This window comes from Kluyveromyces marxianus, chromosome 8 (assembly GCF_001417885.1).
Source record: "Kluyveromyces marxianus DMKU3-1042 DNA, complete genome, chromosome 8".
Lineage (NCBI taxonomy): Eukaryota > Fungi > Ascomycota > Saccharomycetes > Saccharomycetales > Saccharomycetaceae > Kluyveromyces > Kluyveromyces marxianus.
This window is the reverse complement of record NC_036032.1, coordinates 745,733-768,252: the sequence shown is the minus strand read 5'-3', so window position 1 is coordinate 768,252 and position 22,520 is coordinate 745,733. Positions and strand designations below refer to the sequence as shown.

General features: G+C 43.2%; 12 protein-coding genes across 12 annotated transcripts; 6 read left to right on the top strand and 6 right to left on the bottom strand.

The window, feature by feature from the left end:
* Window positions 1-949: 949 nt before the first annotated feature.
* Window positions 950-1,699, bottom strand: PRX1 (thioredoxin peroxidase PRX1; the record flags this gene model as incomplete). Its single annotated transcript, XM_022822111.1, has 1 exon — window positions 950-1,699. The coding sequence occupies one exon, from the start codon at window positions 1,697-1,699 to the stop codon at window positions 950-952; it is 750 nt and encodes a 249-aa protein (XP_022678405.1).
* A 728-nt stretch (window positions 1,700-2,427) lies between these two features.
* On the bottom strand, window positions 2,428-4,512 carry SHC1 (Shc1p; the record flags this gene model as incomplete). Its single annotated transcript, XM_022822110.1, has 1 exon — window positions 2,428-4,512. One exon carries the CDS (start codon window positions 4,510-4,512, stop codon window positions 2,428-2,430), a length of 2,085 nt encoding a protein of 694 aa, XP_022678404.1.
* A 570-nt stretch (window positions 4,513-5,082) lies between these two features.
* RAD51 (recombinase RAD51) lies at window positions 5,083-6,213 on the bottom strand (the record flags this gene model as incomplete). Its single annotated transcript, XM_022822109.1, has 1 exon — window positions 5,083-6,213. The coding sequence occupies one exon, from the start codon at window positions 6,211-6,213 to the stop codon at window positions 5,083-5,085; it is 1,131 nt and encodes a 376-aa protein (XP_022678403.1).
* An 879-nt stretch (window positions 6,214-7,092) lies between these two features.
* On the top strand, window positions 7,093-9,057 carry YEL1 (Arf family guanine nucleotide exchange factor YEL1; the record flags this gene model as incomplete). The annotated part of the gene is made up of 1 exon (XM_022822108.1): window positions 7,093-9,057. One exon carries the CDS (start codon window positions 7,093-7,095, stop codon window positions 9,055-9,057), a length of 1,965 nt encoding a protein of 654 aa, XP_022678402.1.
* A 347-nt stretch (window positions 9,058-9,404) lies between these two features.
* Window positions 9,405-10,022, top strand: PUP3 (proteasome core particle subunit beta 3; the record flags this gene model as incomplete). The annotated part of the gene is made up of 1 exon (XM_022822107.1): window positions 9,405-10,022. One exon carries the CDS (start codon window positions 9,405-9,407, stop codon window positions 10,020-10,022), a length of 618 nt encoding a protein of 205 aa, XP_022678401.1.
* A 261-nt stretch (window positions 10,023-10,283) lies between these two features.
* Window positions 10,284-10,592, bottom strand: CMC2 (Cmc2p; the record flags this gene model as incomplete). The annotated part of the gene is made up of 1 exon (XM_022822105.1): window positions 10,284-10,592. The coding sequence occupies one exon, from the start codon at window positions 10,590-10,592 to the stop codon at window positions 10,284-10,286; it is 309 nt and encodes a 102-aa protein (XP_022678400.1).
* Window positions 10,593-10,882: 290 nt separating this feature from the next.
* Window positions 10,883-11,405, top strand: AIM11 (Aim11p; the record flags this gene model as incomplete). Its single annotated transcript, XM_022822104.1, has 2 exons — window positions 10,883-11,039; window positions 11,104-11,405. The coding sequence occupies 2 exons, from the start codon at window positions 10,883-10,885 to the stop codon at window positions 11,403-11,405; spliced, it is 459 nt and encodes a 152-aa protein (XP_022678399.1).
* A 248-nt stretch (window positions 11,406-11,653) lies between these two features.
* TSC11 (TORC2 complex subunit TSC11) lies at window positions 11,654-15,667 on the top strand (the record flags this gene model as incomplete). Its single annotated transcript, XM_022822103.1, has 1 exon — window positions 11,654-15,667. The coding sequence occupies one exon, from the start codon at window positions 11,654-11,656 to the stop codon at window positions 15,665-15,667; it is 4,014 nt and encodes a 1,337-aa protein (XP_022678398.1).
* A 60-nt stretch (window positions 15,668-15,727) lies between these two features.
* IES5 (Ies5p) lies at window positions 15,728-16,081 on the bottom strand (the record flags this gene model as incomplete). Its single annotated transcript, XM_022822102.1, has 1 exon — window positions 15,728-16,081. One exon carries the CDS (start codon window positions 16,079-16,081, stop codon window positions 15,728-15,730), a length of 354 nt encoding a protein of 117 aa, XP_022678397.1.
* A 1,067-nt stretch (window positions 16,082-17,148) lies between these two features.
* On the top strand, window positions 17,149-19,455 carry MET6 (5-methyltetrahydropteroyltriglutamate-homocysteine S-methyltransferase; the record flags this gene model as incomplete). Its single annotated transcript, XM_022822101.1, has 1 exon — window positions 17,149-19,455. One exon carries the CDS (start codon window positions 17,149-17,151, stop codon window positions 19,453-19,455), a length of 2,307 nt encoding a protein of 768 aa, XP_022678396.1.
* An 859-nt stretch (window positions 19,456-20,314) lies between these two features.
* Window positions 20,315-21,532, top strand: SHP1 (protein phosphatase regulator SHP1; the record flags this gene model as incomplete). Its single annotated transcript, XM_022822100.1, has 1 exon — window positions 20,315-21,532. One exon carries the CDS (start codon window positions 20,315-20,317, stop codon window positions 21,530-21,532), a length of 1,218 nt encoding a protein of 405 aa, XP_022678395.1.
* Window positions 21,533-21,666: 134 nt separating this feature from the next.
* On the bottom strand, window positions 21,667-22,287 carry PTH2 (aminoacyl-tRNA hydrolase; the record flags this gene model as incomplete). Its single annotated transcript, XM_022822099.1, has 1 exon — window positions 21,667-22,287. One exon carries the CDS (start codon window positions 22,285-22,287, stop codon window positions 21,667-21,669), a length of 621 nt encoding a protein of 206 aa, XP_022678394.1.
* Between the last annotated feature and the right edge of the window lie 233 nt (window positions 22,288-22,520).

Below are 22,520 nucleotides of genomic sequence, written 5' to 3'. Positions count from 1 at the left end.
TTCGGTATGCTATATCTAATCAATCCACACACACGCGCACACACCAAAATATCAGAAATAAGCAACAAGGATGCTCAGTAATAGTTTCTATCAAACAACAAAATGTCTATCTATCTCGTTTTTTCACAAAAACTCCACAACAGAGAGGTAATCAACTATTTATTATGCGCTTTACTGTCTTCTTGCTCCTCTCCTCGCTCTCAAGTCGCACGGTATATATTTCTCTAAAACAGAATAGTACCAGAAATATTGTCTTAGTATTCCAGATTGTTGCTCATGGTCAGGAAAATATCGGACTCTTCTTTTTCCTTGAAATCCTGATGGTATAATTAATTATTCATTTCGGATTTTACGATCTTTAATTCTTTTAGGTCTTTCTTTAATCTAGAAAAGTGATGAAGCAAATTTTCAGTGGAAACTGCTAGTAGTTGTCGCACAGAAAGACAAACCTTCTAGACAGCATCTGGTGATGACAGACACCGCACATGGAAGCGGTTCCAGGGCTTTTAACGGTAGTTAGAGGGGTTTTTGATAGCGATGGCTGAGTAAACATTATGGCGTGGGGAGAGATGAGGACTATAGTGGAGCCTTCCATATGCATGCACATCGTATGCGATGATAAGTCCCGCAACAGGGTTCAGGCCGAGCTTTTAATTGTTTTTTAGCTTTTGTTGCTAGCCGGATGTCTAGGTAGAAGATATACAGAAAGCCGGAGTATGAATTGTGCTCAGATGATGTAAGCTAGGTAGGAATAGAGTTAGTTAGTTAGTTAGTTAGTTAAAAAGATAGATGATAAGCGGTGGTAAGACAAAAAGTTAATGTTGTACTTGTACTAGTAAGAATATGGTATATGATATATGTGGTACGTATACATATCGTAGATAGTTTCGATTACAAAGTAATGAGAAGGGGAAAAATGTGTCAAAAATAGTACACACAGTTTAGACAATCAAGCCTTTGTGAATCTTAGGTATGGCTTGACGGTGGTGAAATCACCGAATTTCTTGGAGGCATCGGCATCAGAGACGGTAGGTGGAATGATGACGTCTTGACCTGGTTGCCAGTCGATAGGAGTGACAACGCCCTTAGAATCACCCTTTTGTAAGGCATCGATGACTCTTAAGACTTCGGAGGAGTTTCTACCGACAGAAGCTGGGTAGGTGATGATGAGTCTGATCTTCTTGGAAGGGTCAATGATGTAGACGGATCTGATGGTGGCGACAATACCATTGTTCAAGTTCTTGAAACCTTCTTCGTCGACCATATCGTACAAGAAAGCGACTTCTCTGTCGACATCACCAATGATTGGGAAGGTGAACTTGTCCAATTCGGAGATTTCTTCGATGTCCTTGATCCATTTCTGGTGAGATTCGACACCTTCAGCGGACAAACCGATGAGCTTGACGTTTCTCTTGTCAAATTCAGGCTTCAATTTCGCAAACGCACCTAATTCGGTGGTGCACACTGGAGTGAAGTCGGCTGGATGGGAAAACAACACAGCCCAAGAGTTGCCAATGTACTCATGGAAGTTCACCTTACCGACAGTGGTCTCAGCAGTGAAGTTTGGAGCCAAGGAATTGATTCTCAATCTTGGTTGTTCCTCTTGCTTGAAGGTTCTGATGAATCTCACAGAGGTTCTCAATGGTTGCTGACGCAACATAACGTTCTTAGACTGTAAAAGGGTACGTTGGAAAAGCATTGGTGAGTAATTGGCTTGTCTTTGTTGAGCTTGAGCTTTCTTATCTCTTCCCTGATCTAAGACTCTCTATATGGCAACTCTCTACTCTGTTATGTTATGTTTCCCCTTTATATTCTCTTTCCCTTATATATAACGGTGATGTTGCTGCTAATCCCAACTGTGGCTTTCTCTTTCCCATTACAAATCTTTTCTTCCGTTTTCTTCTGGATACGGTAAGTTCTTGGGGAAGAGAGAGAAAAAGTGCTCAGGTCACGTGGTGGAAATCCAAGATCAGAGAGACATTGGGGGGTATTTAGAATGTCATTGAACGGTCAGGCTGGCGCGACCAGAAATGAATCAGTAAATAGATATGTTAAGACGTGAAAGTAGATGTAGGGCGTGGAGCATAATTGATTGATTGACACTCAACATATAAACTAATAATTAATTAACTTTCAAGTGCTAAGCTCGTTTCAACATAAAATTTTAAAGTATTTAAGCTTTAATGCAAACTTCCAGGATGAAATGTATAACCAAGAAAATTTAATGGATATTGATTGATATTGAATGAATACGAAATTATAATTCTACACAAGAGGGTACTAAAATAACTCACGACATCCCAGCTCCAATTGATTTTCCGTATTGGGACTGGAATAAGGGACGTTTTTTTTTATTTTATTTTACTTTACTCTGTTTTATCGGGGTTTTGTCACGCAAACCGACGCTGGACGGAACGTGTCTTCATTCTACATAATAACACATCCTTTCTTGTCCTTGTTCTTCGCTTTACCCTTTTCCTTGCCTTCTTTTGTGGTTGTGTTAGAATTTGAGTTTAGATTTGCCTTTCCCCTCACGTTTCCGGACTGGCCAAATATATCGGAACTATTGGCCTGACTGGAATTTCGAGCATGCATTGAGAGAGGCTTTAGATTTGGGGTTTTCTGTGAATGTTGATCTAGCGATTTTTGGTGAATGTGCGAGTGGTATTGTTCTGGTGTTTCCCAGTTTGTGTTATATTTCGTGGAAGGGGTTCCGGGTCCCTGTCCAAGTCCTTGTCCAAGGCTAGGTTCCCCCGGTCCGGGGACATGGCCAGGAGCAGGGGCAGATTCAGGCACATTAGGAGTTGTACTCTGATATTGCTGCGGAAGCGCATCGACGGGAGCTGACATATAACGTCTATGATTCATAGCATTTGCATTAGCATTCGAATTTGCAGAGTGATCCTCGTCGTTTTGATCATCGAGATTTAAGTGAAATGATTTAGTATCTGTTTTGTCGTCTTTCTGATCCATTAGGAAACTAAAGTTGAACGTACTCAAACTTCTTGCCTTTCTTGTAGCTCTATCACTCATTTTGAGTTTATTAAGTGCTCTTGGATCCTTATTATCAGCTGCTACACGGTACCACTTAGCTGCTTTTTCTTCGTTTGGTTCCACACCTTTACCCTTTTCGTAAAAGTATCCCACTGTAAATTGGGCCTTTGGGAATCCCAATCGAGCAGCCTTCAATGCCCATTCGAAAGCCTCTTTATCATCTGCTGCAAACGCAGGCTCGGCACCGATCAAATACCAAGCACATAAACCCATCATAGCTTCTGGGTCACCACCATGGGATGCAATAGTGTAGTAGTTAACACTGAGTACGGTATCCTGAGGCACGATTTCGTTCCCTGTTTCATATATTCTGCCCAACAATGTGGCTGATGGCATATGACCAAGCGATGCTGCTTGCACGTATAATTCCATTGCGTATTTTTTATCTGCGATTAAGATATCAAGAAACCCTGTTTCGTAAATTTTAGCTAATTCGTAAGGAGCCGCACAAGTCAACCTGTTGGCCTTAGCGGCAGCTCTCGAGAGCCATTTTAGGCCGTTTTTTTTTGTGATAATATCGTCTGGTAAACCCATCTTGGCGTAAAACGCATAAACACCAAGTTTGAACATTGCTGCAGGGTGGTTTCTTGAAGCAGCAAACTTGAGGAACTCGATACATTTTCTCGAGTCTCTCTTGGTACCCAACCCTTCCTCATAGCAGATTGAAGTTCTATAAGCAGCCTCAATGTGGCCATGTTTTGCTGATGCCTGGAAAAGAACGAACGCCTCCTTCTGGTTCACTTTCCCGAAAACACCGCTCGAGTACGAGTCTCCCAATAGATACTGGGCGTCCTTGTACCCCTTGACACTCAACTTCTTCAAGTAGTGCAACGCCTCTTTGAGAAACTGCTGTCTTTGTTCTTCTACGCTCAATTCCCCAGACACTTGCCCAGAATCAGCAGCAGCTGCTGCCGTATCCGCGCTCATAGTAAGCGCAGTTTGCAACATATACTGACTGTACTGGAACAAAACATCCGGGTTTTTGGACTTCTTCACATTCTCCTTGTACATCTCAATCGTCTTCTGACGCGAGAGCAACGATGCCGCAGAGTCGTTCCCCAAATATCCACTGATTATCTTGTGCGACTCATCCGCAATCGTCTCGTTTGTCGACGTAAATCTCACGTCCTTTTCACCGCCAAGGTACAACTGCGAAAGATCTACGGACTTTGGCCGTCTCCCGTGGCCCATCCCGCCGCTAGAAACAGCCCTCAACGTAGCACCCGTCCCAGTACTCGTGCTCACGCTCCCACTTTGCGTCGGAGAAAGGCTCATACCCGCTTTCCCGTTACCTTTCGACTCTGAAGAGCTGGCTCCAGAAAGCCTTCTTTCGCGCTGCTCTCGCTGTTCCCGCTGCTCGCGCTCCTGAGCCTCCACTTCCAACCGTCCTATACCCACAGGATTCAGTACCCCCAAATGCTGTGCATACGGGTGGATCTGCGAAGCTGAAGCAGCCATCCTCCGCTTTATTGAAAAATACCGAAAAAGGTTTAACTATATTCAACAGTAAGACAGAATGACAAAGGCCCGGTCTAAACAAAGCCTTCGTTCCCAATTCTCTAGCCTCTATCAAGCCTCTATAAAGACCTATCCTAAACTGCTCTTAAAGCTCCTTTCCACCTGTTCTTTCTCTCTAAAACACCTTTCAAAGCCGCTTCAAACGCGCGCTATTCCCAGTTTCTACACATTGCGCTTATATTTATATATTTATATATTTATATTTATATATCCTGCAGAATGTTTCTATCGAAAACTTACGTGCCAGCATTAAGAAACAGTGGAAAAACCCAAAACAAAAAAAAAAAAAAAAGAAGAAGAAGAAGAAGCCCATACATACACGTAAGAGCCGAAGAATGATGGATGAGAGAAAGGCGATGTGAAAAACAAGGGGAGGGAGATGGGGGTATTATTATTTGTGGCGTAGCGTATATACCTGTGTGATGTTAAATAGTGAATTATTTAGACTTGGAAGTGCAATGCTAGTTGGGTAATGGGATGATTTACGCTCTTTTTTTGTAGTGGTATTTATTATTCATCATCTTCTCTTGGATCGCCGATACCATCTTCGTAGATGGCAAAGATGCATTCGGCCTCGGGCAAGCATGGCGAGTCGACGACCTTGCAGTATCTCTGGGGGCCTTTGCCCTTCTTGAATCCGAGACGTGTGGTGGAGGAGTGGGCCATGATGTTACCGCCAATAGGTTTTTTAGGGTCTGGGTTGAACATCATTCCTCCGTCGACCTGGGCCACGACCTGGTTTGTGACGACGGCAGCGACTCCGAACTGGTCTGCGAGCCTCTGGAGGGCGCGCATGAATTTGGCCAAGTGCATTTGCCTGGCGCTGAGCTCACCACGGCCCGAGAAATCTGTTCTGTATAGGGCCATGATCGAGTCGATGATTATCAGAGAGAAACGGGACTCGCTCATCATCTGCGCAGCAGCGTCGAGGAGCTTCAACTGGTGGTCGGCGTTGTAGGCTCTGGCATACGCAACGTTGTTCAACGCGTCGTCAGGGTCCAAGCCGAACCGCTGCGCAATAGAGACTAGTCTGATGGGCCTGAACGTACCCTCGGTGTCGATGTACAAACACTTTCCTTCTCCACCGCCCATATCGAGCGGGATCTGGCACGTAACCGCAAGCGTGTGGCACAACTGCGACTTACCGGTCCTGAACTCACCAAACAGCTCCGTTATCGACCCGGTCTCGATGCCTCCGCCCAACAGCGTGTCGAGATTCTTGGATCCCGTTGTTAGACAAATCATTTCGTTACGCCTCGAATGGAAATCCGCCGCAGTGACAAACCCCATGGGCACTAGCCTCGAAGCCTCCGCCAGCAATTTGTCCGCCTTCGCCTCGGAAATACCCTTGATCTCCATTAGGGCCTTCCTGGGCGCGTACGCCACCGCTTCCACCGTGTGAAGCCCGTTCTCCCTAAGCTTCTTGATATCCCCCGTCGTTATTCCGTTCACCTGGAGCTTGTCTAGCGGCACAAACGCTGCTAGCCCCACATCGTCATCGTCGCCCATGAAATCCGTCTCCTGGATTTGCTGCTGCACACTCTCGACCTGCTCTTGCGAGGGAGTTACCGTGAACTGTGCCTCTGGCACTTCGTATTGCGCCTGCTCATCCACTTCTTCACGCACTTCAACCTGCGACATTTGTGAATACCTTACAGATAACTTCTAATAGACCACTTGCCAAGTACCGCTCGTGTGATACTGTCTTGTTAATCAGATCAGGTCACCCCAAATCTCTCGCTCTAATATAAATATAAGCTGCTGCTCTTCTTTTCTTCAGCTGTGTAATGCTTGCAAATGGGAAGACAAGTGAGTATAACTTTTTTTTTTTTCCCAGGAAAACCCTGGAGTTTTCGTGTTTTCGTGTTTTTATTTTTAAATTGTTTTTCTTTTCCTCTGGAGGAGGAAAATCAAAACAAACGCGTTAACTCCATGGAGGGAGGGTAAGCGTGCTCTGAGGGTACGGTCGGGTAACAAAACGTGGGGGGTTATATTTTTTTTTATTTTCATTTTTTTTATTTTTTTTTAGTTGTCGAGTTTAAAAAGGATTTGCACACACGTGACTTTTTTGCTTTGTTTTTTTTTTTTTTTTTTTTTTTTTTTTTTTTTTTTTTTTTTTTTTCTTTCTTCTAATGGAAAGCCGTTCCCGTTTCTCGCTCTGCATCGGTATTGGGACATGGCAGTTGAAGTTTGTAGTTTGTTTTGTCGAGTTTTAGTTTGCATGCATTCATCCATCCAAAACGGTTCGATCGACTGCAGCACAGGACACAATCGGCTGAAAAAAAAGTGTTACATCTGCCATTCTTGCACGCATGGTGTGTTTATGTCGTTTTTAAATTGCGGCAGCACTGAATTTACGTTCTGGTTCCAACAGTAAAAGCTGCAGGGTAGCATAACATTTGTTTGAAACCAAACCTATTATCATATCATATATTATATATATACAGAAGGACACAACCTAGGTTAGGTACAGCGAGACACTGAGAGATAGACAGGTGCACACACAAATAGACAATAGCAATGGACACTGCTGAAGAATACAGTACTCCTGATAAAAGAGTGTTGCTGAACGGAGCGTTGAATCAGAGTGATTCTGCTATGGTTGAATCTCCGAAAATGACGAATATCCATGCTTTTATCGATAACGACGACGTGAAGAAGGCGCAACAGATAATGCAGCAGACATTTCACGATGGCCAGTATACGGAGTATGCGAATTGGCTTGGATTGCAGGAGAACAGATGCGTTTTGAAGGAGTTTTTGAACTTGGTACGACCTTGGCCATTGTCGTTGTATCTCTCTCTTTGCAAGTTGTCCAGGTGTCTTTATTTGATTGCCGAGGCAGGTCCACTCGACAGCATTTTGGAGGAGCTTTCGATGCAGTGGATGGAGGAACACGGGGAAGATGCTCCGTACTTCCAGGGGAACTATAAGGTCTGCCATATCATTTTGTTTTCACTCTTGATTTTGAACTCGGATTTACACAACGAGTCCTTCGACTACAAGTTTACGGCAGACCAGTTCGTTGAAAACACGATATACGCCGTCAACTACGAGATGAAAGAAGGAGATGTCAAGGCAGATGAGCAACTGATGAAACGCGATCTCGCGGCGTATTTTGTCGATGTGACAAACGCGCCTTTGCCCTTATGTCCACGCAGGAATACCAGTGTCCTGTCGAATGGAAAATCGAATGGGAACGGTAATGGTGCCGCCATTGCGAGCCGTGTCGTTAGTGGTGAGCGCGATACCACCTCCACAGTAGGTCACAGCAATAATATGTCGCCTCCAAGAGACAACGTTTCCTTGGCTCCTACTTCCCACGGCCGCTCCTCACTTTCTGTCTCACGCAAAACGTCCATTTTTTCGCTAAGACCCGGAAGCTCAATCCTCGAAAGAACAATGACCGGCCAATCCACCATGTCTAGCGCCTCTGAGTTCTCTCAACACGTGGACCCTACTCAGTTTTACGTACAGGAACCCCAAGACGAATTCTACGGCCAGCAAAACGACTCTCTATGGCTTGTGGACCACGAATTGAACTTCAAGGCCACCAAAGCAAACCAGTTTACCCCACCAACACACGAGAAACACCCTAATAATGGCTCCAGCCACATCATAATGAGGTTCTTTAAGAAAAATCACAGCCCAAGTTTGAGCCATCAGCACCAACGCATTCAAAACGCGAATAAAAAGATGCAAAGGACAAGAGCAGTGGTGCGAATGGGGAGCCTCGAGCTCCATTTGCCAAAGCAAAAGAACAAATTCCGCAACCACACTTATCCCTCTTCTGTTCTGAAGGGCCGCAGTGCAGATGAAACAGTACAAAAACTGAATCTCTTTGGCGCATTTGCAGAGCCTATCGGAGAAACCGTCATCGAGTTGGGCGGTACTTCAAAGCCTAAATGTTTCCAAATAACGCTTTCTGAAGACCAGCACTACAAAAACCTCGTTTTCGAATGTGCAACGCCTTTGCAATGCGAAGTTTACATCGACAGTATCAACTTTTGGGCTAGCAGAATAACTCCAACGCCAAACTCCCAGTTTGAGATGGTCTCAAACCAGGAGTACGGGTGGTCCGAAAAATTGCTTAACGAGTTCAAGGCAAACCCAAAGGCTTTCGAACCAACCAAAAAAGGAATCAGAGTCTTCAAATGGGAACCTCTCTATGGAGTAGACTCTCTATATACTAATTTCAACGCGCAAGAATCCGGTAAGCTACAGATGGACTCCCAATTGCTCGATTGGCAGATTTTCGTATCAAAACTGCGTGACTGGATCGACGAGCACAACAACCTAAAACCCACATTAGTTGATATGTGGTCGCACTCACCGTATTTCGAACTGGTCATGGATAACTGGAACGCTAGGTATTTGTTCTTGAACAAACAGTACCACAAGCATAATGAATATCTGACTGTACTTAAGAAGGCTTACGAGTTGACGAACGAAACCGACAACGAAACACATGAAATTTGTACGTAGAATATATTCCGTAATACTATAATCGCCGTGCGATAGCTGGAGAAGGTAATAATAGCCAGTAGCCAATAGCCAGCAGCTAGTAATCATTGGTTCATTGGCTTAGTTCACCTAGGGCGAGGATCTCTTTTTCTTTTGTTACCCGGATTTGGTGAACACCTTCTGCTATAGATTGTTCGCACTTAGTATGGGAGATTCAAGTTTATATTTTAGTATAATTGTAGAGTGAAACAGTAATTGAAATAAGCGCAGGGCGAAAGTGGCAAAAGGTGAAAACAAAGCGATAAGAGATCTATACAGACCCTTGGATAACCAATTGGGAATAGAAATCGAGAGTAAAATAGCGGAAGATGTCAGATCCAAGTTCCATTAACGGTGGTATTGTTGTTGCAATGACAGGTAAGGACTGTGTAGCGATTGGCTGCGATTTAAGGTTAGGTTCGCAATCACTTGGTGTTGCCAACAACTTCGAGAAGATCTTCCATTATGGACATGTATTTTTGGGACTAACAGGGTTAGCAACAGATGTGCTGACGCTTTCGGAGACATTTCGTTACAAAACCAATCTATACAAATTGAGGGAGGATAGACCAATTGAACCAGAAACATTTACACAACTAGTATCAAGTTCCTTATACGAGAAGCGGTTTGGACCATACTTTGTAGGACCTGTGGTAGCTGGTATTAACTCTAAGTCTGGTAAGCCTTTCATCGCTGGGTTTGATTTGATTGGGTGTATCGATGAGGCGAAGGACTTCATTGTGAGTGGTACTGCTTCAGAGCAACTCTTCGGTATGTGTGAATCGTTATACGAGCCAAACCTCGAAGCAGATGACTTATTTGAGACGATTTCTCAGGCGTTACTAAATGCTGCTGACCGTGATGCGCTCTCTGGTTGGGGTGCCGTGGTTTACATCATAAAAAAAGACAAGGTTGTGAAGAAGTACTTGAAAACAAGGCAGGATTAGGGTTCTCTCTACCCTCTCCCATATCCATCCTACATACTCATGTACACGTATATATAACTTAATCTGAAACTCAAAGCTAAGGATAGCTGCCATAGCCGATCCCCAAGGGAATTTTGATAAGTCTAAAGGGAAACCAACAATCCCTCTCTGTTTAATTCAATCAATAAATATAAAAATTACTATTTAACTGTTTCTCTTATTAAAAACTTCTTTGGCTGGGTATTATATACAAGCACGCTTTTCCAAGCTCCCATACCAAGTCTACTCCGGCTTGGATCTCTTCTCCACCTGTCTCTGAATGATCTTCTTTAAGATCGCATCCTCACCATACTCTTCCTCTTCCAACTGTTTCCACTTCTTTTCCATAGCCTTCTTCTTCTCCCGCGACTCCAAGATTGCTCTTCTTTCTCCCGAGAGTCTAGCCTCGTGCAAACACTTTGATAACGCATCTTTCTCGTTGTTACAAAGTCCCAAAGCACGCTTATAGTACTCTTTCTTGTGACATTTGTCCAACGCTTGAATCAAGTCGATGCACGAATGAAATCTCTCTGCTTCTAATTGTGGATGCATCCCTATGTAATCACAAAATATCAATAAACGAATATATCAACGCTTTCTCGATACGCTCACTCCACTTTTACTCTTTGGAAATACAAACACCTCCATGTATACGTTTTTTCTCTAACTATTCATAATTCATCATTTCACTATTTCAAGCTTTTATATATTGAAATAGTGAAATTTCTATAAAGTTGAAGACCCGGTTCTACATAGTGTGCGATGAGGTATTGTAGAAAAGAACAACACCGAAGTTGTTGTATCTGCATATACTCCAAACATTTAAAGGACAATAACACAATATGTCTGAGGTAGCAAGCGTCACTAATATGCAGATCGACAAGTTCTCGCAACAATATAAGGCAAGACGGAAGGAACAGATGATACGTTTCTTCGGAGTGACTGCTTTGACATTAATCTCTGCAAGGCTGGCGTTCCGAGGGGTAGCTTCGCGTAAATGTATGTTGAAATGAAATCGTATAATACTTGAACTTTGCAATTTTTACTAACTATATTGAAACAGATGTGCCTTCTATGTTCCAATTGAACCACAAGCCTCCGCCATTTTCTTATAAAGGCGAGGTCGTGAATGCGTTGGCATACGGAACAGCATTGTCCACGGGTGGGTTTGCAATGCTCGGGTTTGGATTATGCTGGATTTGGGACGTATCCACTCTCCCTGAGCTTGGAACCAAGCTGAAACAGCTAATGGGCGATGAATCTAAGCCCGTGTCTAGTGCTACTAATATGGAGTTGGACGAAGATACTAAGAAAGTTGCGGAAGCTTTGGAAGCGATGTTTTCAAGCAACAACGACGAGAAATGAGTTGCATCAGATAGGGTGCTAGGTCAAGCCAGTGAACCAGTACATGATATATATACTATGGCATTCGTGTAAATATTGTAAACTTTTTTTCTTTCTTCCCTACTTCCTATATATTGCTGCCATCAATCAATTTTAGTATGTAGAGATTTATATATATAATTTGGGTATTGAAATGATATTAAAGGTTTTAGTTGTTATAACATATACTTCGGATCAAAAAACGGTGAGGAAAGGGTGCCAATCGAGTCATGGAGAGACAGGGCAGCAACGCAGACCTGTACAGGTTGCGTTCCAACACGAATAACACGGTCAATGGACCTAATGGGACTAATGGGGCTAATGGACCGTCAACTGGAACCAAGAGACAAAATCTGGTGTTGTCAACATCATTCGTGTCCACCAGACGTTTTGACGACGGAACAGTAACCCCTACAAGTCCCCTACTTATGAAACATCGAAATTCGACCATTAACAGCCTTCGTTTGGAGGTGAATCAGGTGGAGCAAGAGATCGAGCGGTTAAGGAAGAAAAAACTGGAGCAGGAGCGAGTAGTGCAAACATCGAACTCAAACGATATATATGTGGACGAATATTCAACAGAGCATCTGGAGAACCGTTCTCTGCGACTTAGGGTCAACAATGAACTCAAGGAGACAGATCAACGGATTAAACGGTTGCAGGATCAACTGTCACTACTCAGAATAAAGTTAAAGAGATCGGAAGGTGGCTCCGGGGAGATAATAAATTCGACGTTGAATACAAACCATAACCAAAGTTTGATGGTACCCAATGGGTCAACCATAAATAATACAATGGATATTTCTGATAGTGGCTCTGATTTCGAGGTCTCTGATGAAGCAACGTACCGTCTAACCCCAACAAGAAGTATACCAGCGTTACCTTTCCATTCTGATGATGGAGATCGTTCGTCGGACCATTTGTCTGCAAATGTGATGTACGAGTCGTCAACAAAAGAGACGGCAACATGGTTAATATCTGACCATTTACAGAGTTTACAGGATATCAACGCCTCAGAGGACTTTATATTGCAAAAAGCAGATGGATTGGTTTATTTGCTCGCAAAGAACCCTGAAATAAAAGAGGATCTTGTCATTTCAGCATTTGCATCCACGATACAAAACCTTCTGTTACATGCAGACCAAAAAATTCGGTCTGCCGGCTACAGGATTGTACGGTATTTAATATTGAATGAAACCACAATAGATTATATGTTGAAGTTGCATATTGATGTCTTTATAACAATGTCTTTAGGGAAGGACAACGCACACCAAGAGGAAAGAGAGCAAGCATTGAAGCTCATCAGAAGATTTATTGATTTTAAAGGCTATGGAATAAATAAAGCCATCACACAAGCTATTGTAAGTTGCATAGAACAACCAGAAGACTCACTACGATTAATAGCATTCGAAACACTTATAGAGTTAACATTCATAAATCCAACACTGGTGAATGATTGTAAAGCTTTCCCTATTATACAAAGCTTTATTTTAGATCCCAATACGAAGAATGAAGAACTAGCTATTAACTCAATGATCGAAATGTTGTCTTATCCCGAAATAAGACCCTATTTTGTTAAAAACTTCCACACTGGGTACATTCTTAGTGGGTTTTCGGACTATCAAACAAAACTGACAGGAAGCTTAGAAAAAGTGCAAAGGTCAGTTAGAGTAGTTATCCGGATATTACAAGATTTCAACGGAATCCTTTTGTTTGCATTAAATGACTGTCAATTATTAAATCAATTGATAGCTTTTGCCCAGTCTCCGTTGCTGTTCAAACACATTATAAACATTTTTCTCACCTCTTTACGAATAAAAAAGAATACACCAGAGCGAACAGACTGCTCACAAGTGTACCAATATGTGTACCTTTTGGTAGTCATGATGAATAAGGCTGACTTTGCAAACAAAATGATGTTCTATGCCGTTGAATGTTTGCCAAAACTGGATCCATCGGTGAGAGATAATACAAGGCTTGTTTTAGCCAAAGTTTGCGATGCTTCAATGCAACTCAGTACAGGGGCTTCTAACTTTCAGGCAGTTAAGTTTCCAGAGCAGTTGAGCCAGTATAAGTTGTTCCATGAAACCTTTGTGTTCAATAGCGCAATTTACTCAACGAGAAGTAAGTTAGCTACCACTGCGACGCAAAAGATAATGCTTAAGTCTGCCGGAGAAATGCAACTGAATTCTTCCAAAAAGGACATAGATGATATTGGCTTTAAGAAGATGGTATTTGATTCGAAAGTCCTTCAGACTAAGAACTACAGCTATTGGAATTGGCAGGTAATCGGAGAGCTATGTAGAAGCCCATTACTGGACAGGAAACGCTTAGAAGAACTATCTAGAAGTACCAAATTCATTCGGAGAATGCTGGTATTTTATCGACCCTTTAGATTCAGATTCACTAGTGTTGCATCCAGTGATCCAATGGCAAACACATATGTGGAGGTTGGTTGTCTTTTTTTCAGAGCGTTATTATCCAATAACACTGGATTAAGAATTTTAGCGGATGATACAAAGATCATCCCACAAGTTGCTTCTGTTCTCTATAACAATATGCAAGGACATGCTGTGAATGATATGCTCTTTACGGAAAGAGCATTAAAAGAGAAATTATGCGGAGGATATTTTAAGATCATATTTGGTGTGTTTACAGAGAATAATAATGGAATGTCATTACTTGAAAAATGGAACGTATTTACCGTCATCAATCTTATGTTCTCGAAAAGATCATTGTGCACTAAATACTTAATGTTAACGTTACCAGAGCTAAATTTAGGTTATTCCAGGTGCAAAATGTTTTTAAATAAAGCTCTTTTGGATGATAGGGAGATGATACGGTCTATTGGTACTGTGACGCTTGGGAAAAAGTTACAGAATTTGGACAATGATGATTTGATGCTGGAAGAGTATTTGATCAAGCTAACGTGCAGACAATTGTACGACTTAGCCCCTAATGTCGTTGCAGCTGCAGATAAAATTTTGTATGACTATTGCACGTACCATGTGAACTCGTCCAACGTTCTTCAACCTTCTATAAAGAACTGTTTGGACCAATTAATATTTATTGGGTCACCAACGTTACTAAAATTAATGGAAAACAGTGAGGGGTTCCAGCAATTGAATGGATTAAATTACATCAACAGAGAACGGATAAGGTGGAAGGAGTCTAAAAACCGAGAGTTCGTTCCTAAGGTGGAACAATTCCTTGAACAAGAAATACGGAAACCGGATACTGTGTCCAAGAGAAGCTTCCCGTTGCACTTCTACCAATTCTTATGCAAACTGGAGGAAGGTGCTAATCTTCTAAGCAAATCAGACGACATTAGACAGTTCATTATGGTGATCAAGAGACACCTGAACGATATACGAGCCCATAAAAACGTAACATACGGGGAAAAAGAGATGATAGAATTAAAAAGCTGTATGTGGGCTTGTGGGTTTATTGGCTCTACGGACTACGGGATCAACTTGCTAGACAAATATTCGTTTGTTTCTGATATAGTTGAATTGGCGAGCGAGAGCCAGTATACATGCATTAAAAGCACTTCATTTTACGTACTTGGGTTGGTATCTTACACAATGGATGGGCGTGAGATGATCGAGGAGATTGGGTGGGAGTCAATCATGGACACGCGGCAGCAACCGATAGGAGTATGTGTTCCAAAGGACGCTAGAAAATTGCTTCATTGGTCGGATTTGGGTCCCGTGCAAATGCCACCGAAGGAGATTGAAATGGAGTGGCCGGTTTTAAAGAGGAATAAAAGCTCTCAGGGCCAAAGCCAAGGCGAGGAGGATTTGAGCTCGAATGTGGTTGTGTGCGACCAGGAGATCCCATTGGAGAACCTATTGGAGTGGGAGCGTTCCGAGGCGTCAGTGAATCCGAACCAGGAGGAGGAAGACAAACAAGAACTCGATCGGGTTATTCGCGAGATCTCTCAATCCAACGTGCAAAATCTGCCACACGTATTTGAAGACGACAAGATCAACGACCGTATCTTGCGGGTGGTCAGCGACATGGGGAACAACATTCTGTTGAACGGTGCGATCAAGGAGATCACGAGTCTTGAGACCAAGTACGGACCTGCACGTTTCCAGAGTCCGGAAATGTTTGAGCAGATATTCAAGTTGATGAGCGAGTACCGGTTCAAGCCATCGGTGCGAAAGTTTTTGCTCGAGCTCTTCATCAACAACAGATCTGTCGAGAACTTAATCCGGGCCGAGAGAAGAAGAAGAAGGTAGGTAGGAGCCGTGCGCGCGCGCGCGCGCGGGGGGGCGTTCTATTCATATTTTTTCCTTCCTTCATTCAGCCCCGTCTTTATGTAGTAGCGGAGTCATTTTAAATAGTTCATAGGATTCTGAAAGAGCTTCTGGTACCTCGATCTGGTCCAAGGGTAACGCTTGCACTTCTTCTACAGACTTCAACAAAGGTATGAGTGCGTCCCATTCCTTGAATTTCTCGTAGTCTGGCGCCTGGAACTCTGGCACGCCATTTGCGTCCAAGTGGGTGGGCTCGCCCAGGGACTCCAATACCTGGCACACGCTTGATATCTTGCGTAGAAGGATGCTGTAGTCTTTGCGAAGCGAGACGTCCTGCTTGAGCAGTTCTTCTCTTCTGTTGAGCAGTTTCTTGTGTTCTACCTCGAGCGATGGCATTGGGGGAGGGTGCGTCTGGGGGGTGGGTCTTGAACAATGCAGTAGAAAGTATGAACTAGCATTTAATAATAATTCAATGCTATGTAAATGTAGATGTAAATGTAGATGTACATGTAAATGCAATGTAATTGGGAAACAATGCGACGGATGGATCCAAACCACGTGATACAAAAACAATTGCCAAAAAAAAAAATAATACTAGCACGGCCCGGGTAACATCTGGGTAACATCTGGGTAACACCTGGGTAACATTCCATGTTCTTCCCGTCCCCGCTGAATGGAAGGAGCTGCTATTTTTTTTTTTTTGTTTTCCCTCTCGCCTCACACAAACGAAAAAAAAAAAAAAAAAGAGAGTATGTTTTTTTTTTTTTTTTTTTTTTCTTGACGTGGACGGGTGTGGCGTCTCCGGAACCGCCGCCCCGGCCCAAACCCCATCCCCCAAACTGTGGCTGCCCCGGTACCGTACGGCGCCCGCCAGTGCCCGCCAGCGCCCGCCACCGGCGGGCGCTCCCCCCTCAACCCAACAAAAAAAGGTAATTTCCACGTGACTCAACGGCCTTATACCGTTCCCAAAGGAGTCATCAGTCCGCACCGCGTTTCGGTCCCATGTGAAATGACGATCCAGTGGAATATGAGTGTGAAACCGTGGCAGAATACACAATACACAGGCAGAGATGACAGCCAGAACAGCGCTCGTACAGCGAACACATGTCCACAGTTGGGAACTTTCCCTTAGTACTTACTGGTTTTTCACTAGCCTAGCTCTGCGCGCTATTGGACCTGGGCATGGGCATGGGGCATGGCTCATATGAGTTTTCACATTTGAAAATTGCTGTGTTAGGTATGTGTGTGTCAAGTCAAGAAGGTTTGTGCTGTAACTCGTATACGGAACTCTGGATCCGGAATTGTATATAAGGATAGGGTTTGGGATGGGTCTTGAAAGGATGTGTTCATTATTCAGTGTATATTAGTTTAATTGTGTATATAGTATGTATTAGTTTTTGAATTGGTCTTTTTACAAGCAGCAAGACCATTTATACAGTCAAACACGCATATATACAGTAACAATGGTTCAATCATACGTGCTAGGTTTCCCAAGAATTGGGCCAAACAGAGAATTGAAGAAGGCCACTGAGGGCTACTGGAACGGTAAGGTTTCTGCTGAGCAATTGCAACAAGTTGGTAAGGATATCAGAGCTGCCAACTGGAAGTTGCAAAAGGAAGCCGGTGTCGATGTGATTGCATCCAACGACTTTTCTTTCTACGACCAAGTTCTAGATGTGTCTCTACTCTTCAACGTTGTTCCACAACGTTACGCCAAGTACGAATTGTCTCCATTGGACACGTACTTTGCCATGGCCAGAGGTTTGCAAAGAAAGGCTACTGAGACTGCTGCTGCTGTTGATGTGCCAGCCTTGGAAATGGTGAAATGGTTCGACTCGAACTACCACTACGTCAGACCAACTTTCTCCAACTCTACCGAGTTCAAGTTGAGCGGCCAAAAGCCAGTGGATGAATACTTGGAAGCCAAGGCTTTGGGTGTCGAGACCAGACCAGTTCTTGTTGGTCCAGTCTCCTTCTTGCACTTGGGTAAGAGCGACAAGGACTCCTTGGACTTGAAGCCAATCTCCTTGCTAGACAAGATTTTGCCATTGTACGCTGAAATCTTGAAGAAGTTGGCCGACGCTGGTGCCAAGTCTGTCCAATTGGACGAACCAACTTTGGTGTTGGACTTGCCAGCTGAAGTGCAAGCCGCTTTCAAGAAGGCTTACGAATACTTGGGTGCCCAACCAGGTTTGCCAGAAATCACTTTGGCCACCTACTTCGGTACCGTCGTTCCAAACTTGTCCGCTATCAAGGACTTGCCAGTCGCTGGTTTCCACTTCGACTTTGTCAGAAACCCAGAACAATTGGACGATGTCGTGTCCATCTTGAACGACAAGCAAACTTTGTCCGTTGGTATCGTGGACGGTAGAAACATCTGGAAGAACAACTTGACCAAGTCCGCTCAATTCGTCGAATCCGCTATTGCCAAGTTGTCCGGTGACCGTGTTCTAGTCGCTACCTCTTCTTCCTTGTTGCACACCCCTGTAGACTTGGAAAACGAAACCAAGTTGAACCCAGAGATCAAGGACTGGTTCGCTTTCGCTACCCAAAAGGTTAAGGAAGTCGTCAACATCGCCAAGAAGTTGAACGGTGAAGATGTCACCGCGGAATTCGAGGCTAACGCCAAGTCCTTGAACAACAGAGCCACCTCTTCCATCACTAACAACGCTGATGTTAAGGCTAGAGTCGCCTCCATTAACGAAGACATGGGTAAGAGAGCTGCTCCATTCGTCGAAAGAATTAAGGAACAACAACCAATCTTGAAGTTGCCATTGTTCCCAACTACTACCATCGGTTCTTTCCCTCAAACCAAGGACATCAGAATCAACAGAAACAAGTTCAACAAGGGTACCATCACTCGTGAAGAATACGAAAAGTTCATCAATGAAGAAATCGAAAGAGTCATCAGATTCCAAGAAGAAGTCGGTTTGGACGTCTTGGTCCACGGTGAACCAGAAAGAAACGATATGGTTCAATTCTTCGGTGAACAATTGGAAGGTTACGCTTTCACTGTCAACGGTTGGGTCCAATCTTACGGTTCCCGTTACGTTAGACCACCAATCATCGTCGGTGACTTGTCCAGACCAAAGCCAATGTCCGTTAAGGAAGTTGTTTACGCCCAATCTATTACTCAAAAGCCAGTTAAGGGTATGTTGACCGGTCCAATCACTTGTTTGAGATGGTCTTTCCCAAGAGACGATGTCGACCAAAAGACCCAAGCCTACCAATTGGCTTTGGCTATCAGAGACGAAGTCGCTGACTTAGAAGCTGCCGGTATTAAGGTCATCCAAGTCGATGAACCAGCCGTCAGAGAAGGTTTGCCATTGAGAGCTGGTGAAGAAAGAACCCAATACTACCAATGGTCCGCTGAATCCTTCAGAGTCGCTACCTCCGTTGTCCAAAACAAGACTCAAATCCACTCTCACTTCTGTTACTCTGACTTGGATCCAAACCATATCAAGGCCTTGGACGCTGATGTTGTTTCCATCGAATTCTCCAAGAAGGACGATCCAAACTACATCTTGCAATTCGCTAACTATCCAAACCACTCCGGTCTTGGTTTGTTCGATATCCACTCTCCAAGAGTCCCATCTAAGGAAGAATTCATCCAAAAGATGGCTGAATTCTTGAAGTACTACCCTGCTGAAAAATTCTGGGTCAACCCAGACTGTGGTTTGAAGACCAGAGGTTGGGAAGAAACCAAACAATCTTTGACCAACATGGTTGCTGCTGCTAAGCACTTCCGTGAAATCTACGCAAAGAAATAAGCGCATTCATTAATATGTTTAACTACTGAAAAAGAAGCTGGCAGCTGGCTATCTGCGTAAGCATTTCGCTTGGTTTTGCTATTATTCATTTTATATGAAGAAGCGTGGCATAGCAGGTACATGGTAGTTAAAAGAAAGAAGTGAAAAAAAAAAATCAATCATTTGTGCTTGTGTATAAGCTGGACGTTGGTTTCTCCCTATTTGATATATGAAGAAACGTGCCACTTCCTCAACACTCACGCTTGTGCCATTTTTTTTGCTTTTCTATCTTATTTTATTTGACATCTCATCTACCTGCTTCACCATTCTATGATTCAACATCGAGCTTTAACATTTTTTTTTCCCTTGCACATTAAAACCTTCTACCACTCCATATCATCCAGCATCAACGTATTTGATCATACTACATGCTGTGAGATAATTGAGCTTTATCACATTTTTATAAACCGTCATGAGTTATGTTTTTAACAATTCACTAAATAACATCCTGTATATTACAAACGCATTCAACATTCGTTTTAGAAACAACAAAATGAAAGAAAGATAGTAAAAAGTAGTAATTTTTCTCTCCAAAAAATACAATCGTATGGCCTCTTTTCACCTTTCTAAAGGTTTCCTCATTAAAAACTCTCTAAAGGTTTCGATTCAAAGCTTTAATTTATTTTCAAGAATCTAAAGACAGAGACACATCTTTACATGTTAGAAATTAAAAAAAAAAAGAATTACAAAAACAGGGACGCCATCGGCAGTTATTTGGTAAACCAGAGGCTATAAGAGTTTGTTTGTAGTCATTTCAAGCGTGAGCAAGGCCGTTTGGTACCAGTTAAGACACAATCCAGAAAATTAAATACCCGTAGCCATGTCAGACGAAAGTATTCAACAGTTTATGGCTTTAACGAACGCCTCTGCTAATGTTGCCTCCGATTATTTGAAACAGTTTGAAGACATGGAAGAAGCAGTGAATGCGTACTATGCGGCCCAACAGGGTGATTTCGAACAGCATGATAGCACAGAATATGGAGCTGCTACTACTGCTGCTGAAGGCTCTTCTCATTCGGAAGGTGCAGATGAAGATGTTTCTTATGCAAGGACCCTTAGTGGCCAAAAGATTGCTGTTCCTAGATCGACACCTTCCCCATCTTTAAATAAAAGCAAGTCTAAGCCCAAGTCCAAGATCCAATCTTTTTCAGATATGTTGAGGGGTGGTGATGATGAAGATGAAGACCGTAATACGTTTGCTGGTGGTGAGACTTCAGGTCTTGAGATCACGGATCCTCATGCCAATGATTCGAATTCTCTAATTAGAGATTTGTTGGAGAAAGCTCGTAGGGGAGGCCAGAGGGCTGGTGAAGGGGATGATAGTGATGGGAACGAATCTAATGGCGAAAAACAACAACATCACTTTACTGGCAGGGGTTACAGGTTGGGTTCGGACCTTTCTGCACCTCCAATGGTAGTTGAAGACAATACACCACAAGAGTCAGAAAGACCAAAGAAGGTGACCAGAGAGATCACATTCTGGAAGGAAGGGTTCCAGGTTGGAGATGGTAAGTTATATCGTTACGATGACCCAGAAAATAGCTTCTATTTGAAGGAATTGAACCAGGGTAGAGCGCCATTACAATTACTTGACGTTGCGTTTGGCCAAGAAGTGGACGTTACAGTGTACAAGAAACTAGATGAGTCTTATGTGCCACCCAAGAGAAAGCTGGGTGGGTTCCAAGGTACCGGTAAGAGGCTAGGGTCCCCAATCCCAGGAGATATTGTGCAGTCTCAATCGTCGACCCCTTCCCCAGCTGTAGCTTCTGAATCCAAAGCAGCAACAGAGGAGCCAAAACCAGAACAGATCGGAGATACCAGTGTACAGATTAGGTATGCATCCGGCAAAAGAGAAGTCTTACGCTGCAACTCAACAGATACTATCAGATTCTTGTACCAGCATGTAAAGGAGAACACCGAGGGAAACAGAACTTTCACCTTGAGTCACGCATTCCCAATAAAAAGCATCGATGCATTCGACTCTACTATAAAAGAACAAGACTTATGCAATGCCGTGGTGGTCCAAAGATGGGTATGATCAAAGAAAAAGCGGTGAATGTTGCATTCGCTGAAATAAATATCTTATATAATTTACAATGGAGTATTACACACTATGTACATGTTAAAGTACCAGCTGGACGCAGGAATTTTTTGTAGCACTCAACAGTACGACTAGTATAGCTTGAGATCACCTGTTATTTGGTCAAGAATAGCTTTTGGAGCAGGCCCCAATCCCAAAACGGTAGCGCTTCCGGCAGCAATTTGTGTTCTTCCAGCGTCGTGAACCACATAAGAATTCACACCCAATGCAATGGCCTTGGCAAATAGCTCATCCATAGTTTCTTTGTCCGGACATTTCAAAGTGATCTTGGCTTGTCCTCTAGCCAACCATCTATGCGTCATATCCGGATTATAAGATGCCTTGCTTGGATCGCATGCAATAAGTCTAAAACAGGCTAGGGCTGCATGGCAGCATTGTGCTGCAATCTTCCCTTTTGTCATTCCTAGATCTTGTCTTATAACCAATGCCATCCTTACTTCGCCAGGAATATCATTTAAACAGATAGAGTCAACCTCAATACCTTCATCATCGTCCTCATCTTCATCTTCATCCTCATCCTCGTCGCCATCATCCTGATCCTCCTCTTTCTCAGCTTTGATTTTAGCTTGCTTTAACAACTCTTGTATTTCATCCTTCCGAGATGGTGTTACTTGACCAAGGTAATAGCCGGTAGTCAGTGATAGAGCCGACAGGGAAAAAAGTACAGCTAGGTTTAATGACGAAGGTGCCATTTTTGAAGTGTATGCTATCAGGCTAGAGATTGTGCCGAGTTGTATCACCTTCAAGTATTAATTATTGATGATATTATCTTGAATTTTTGAGTTGTCATATGGTGTAAGTTTTTATATCGGCTTTGTTAGTAAAATTTTCTATTATTGAGTAATAGGATACCCGAATAACCTAAGGGAAAGGTCTTAACATACATCATCACAGGCTTCAGCAAAGAGTAAATTGATATCTGTCT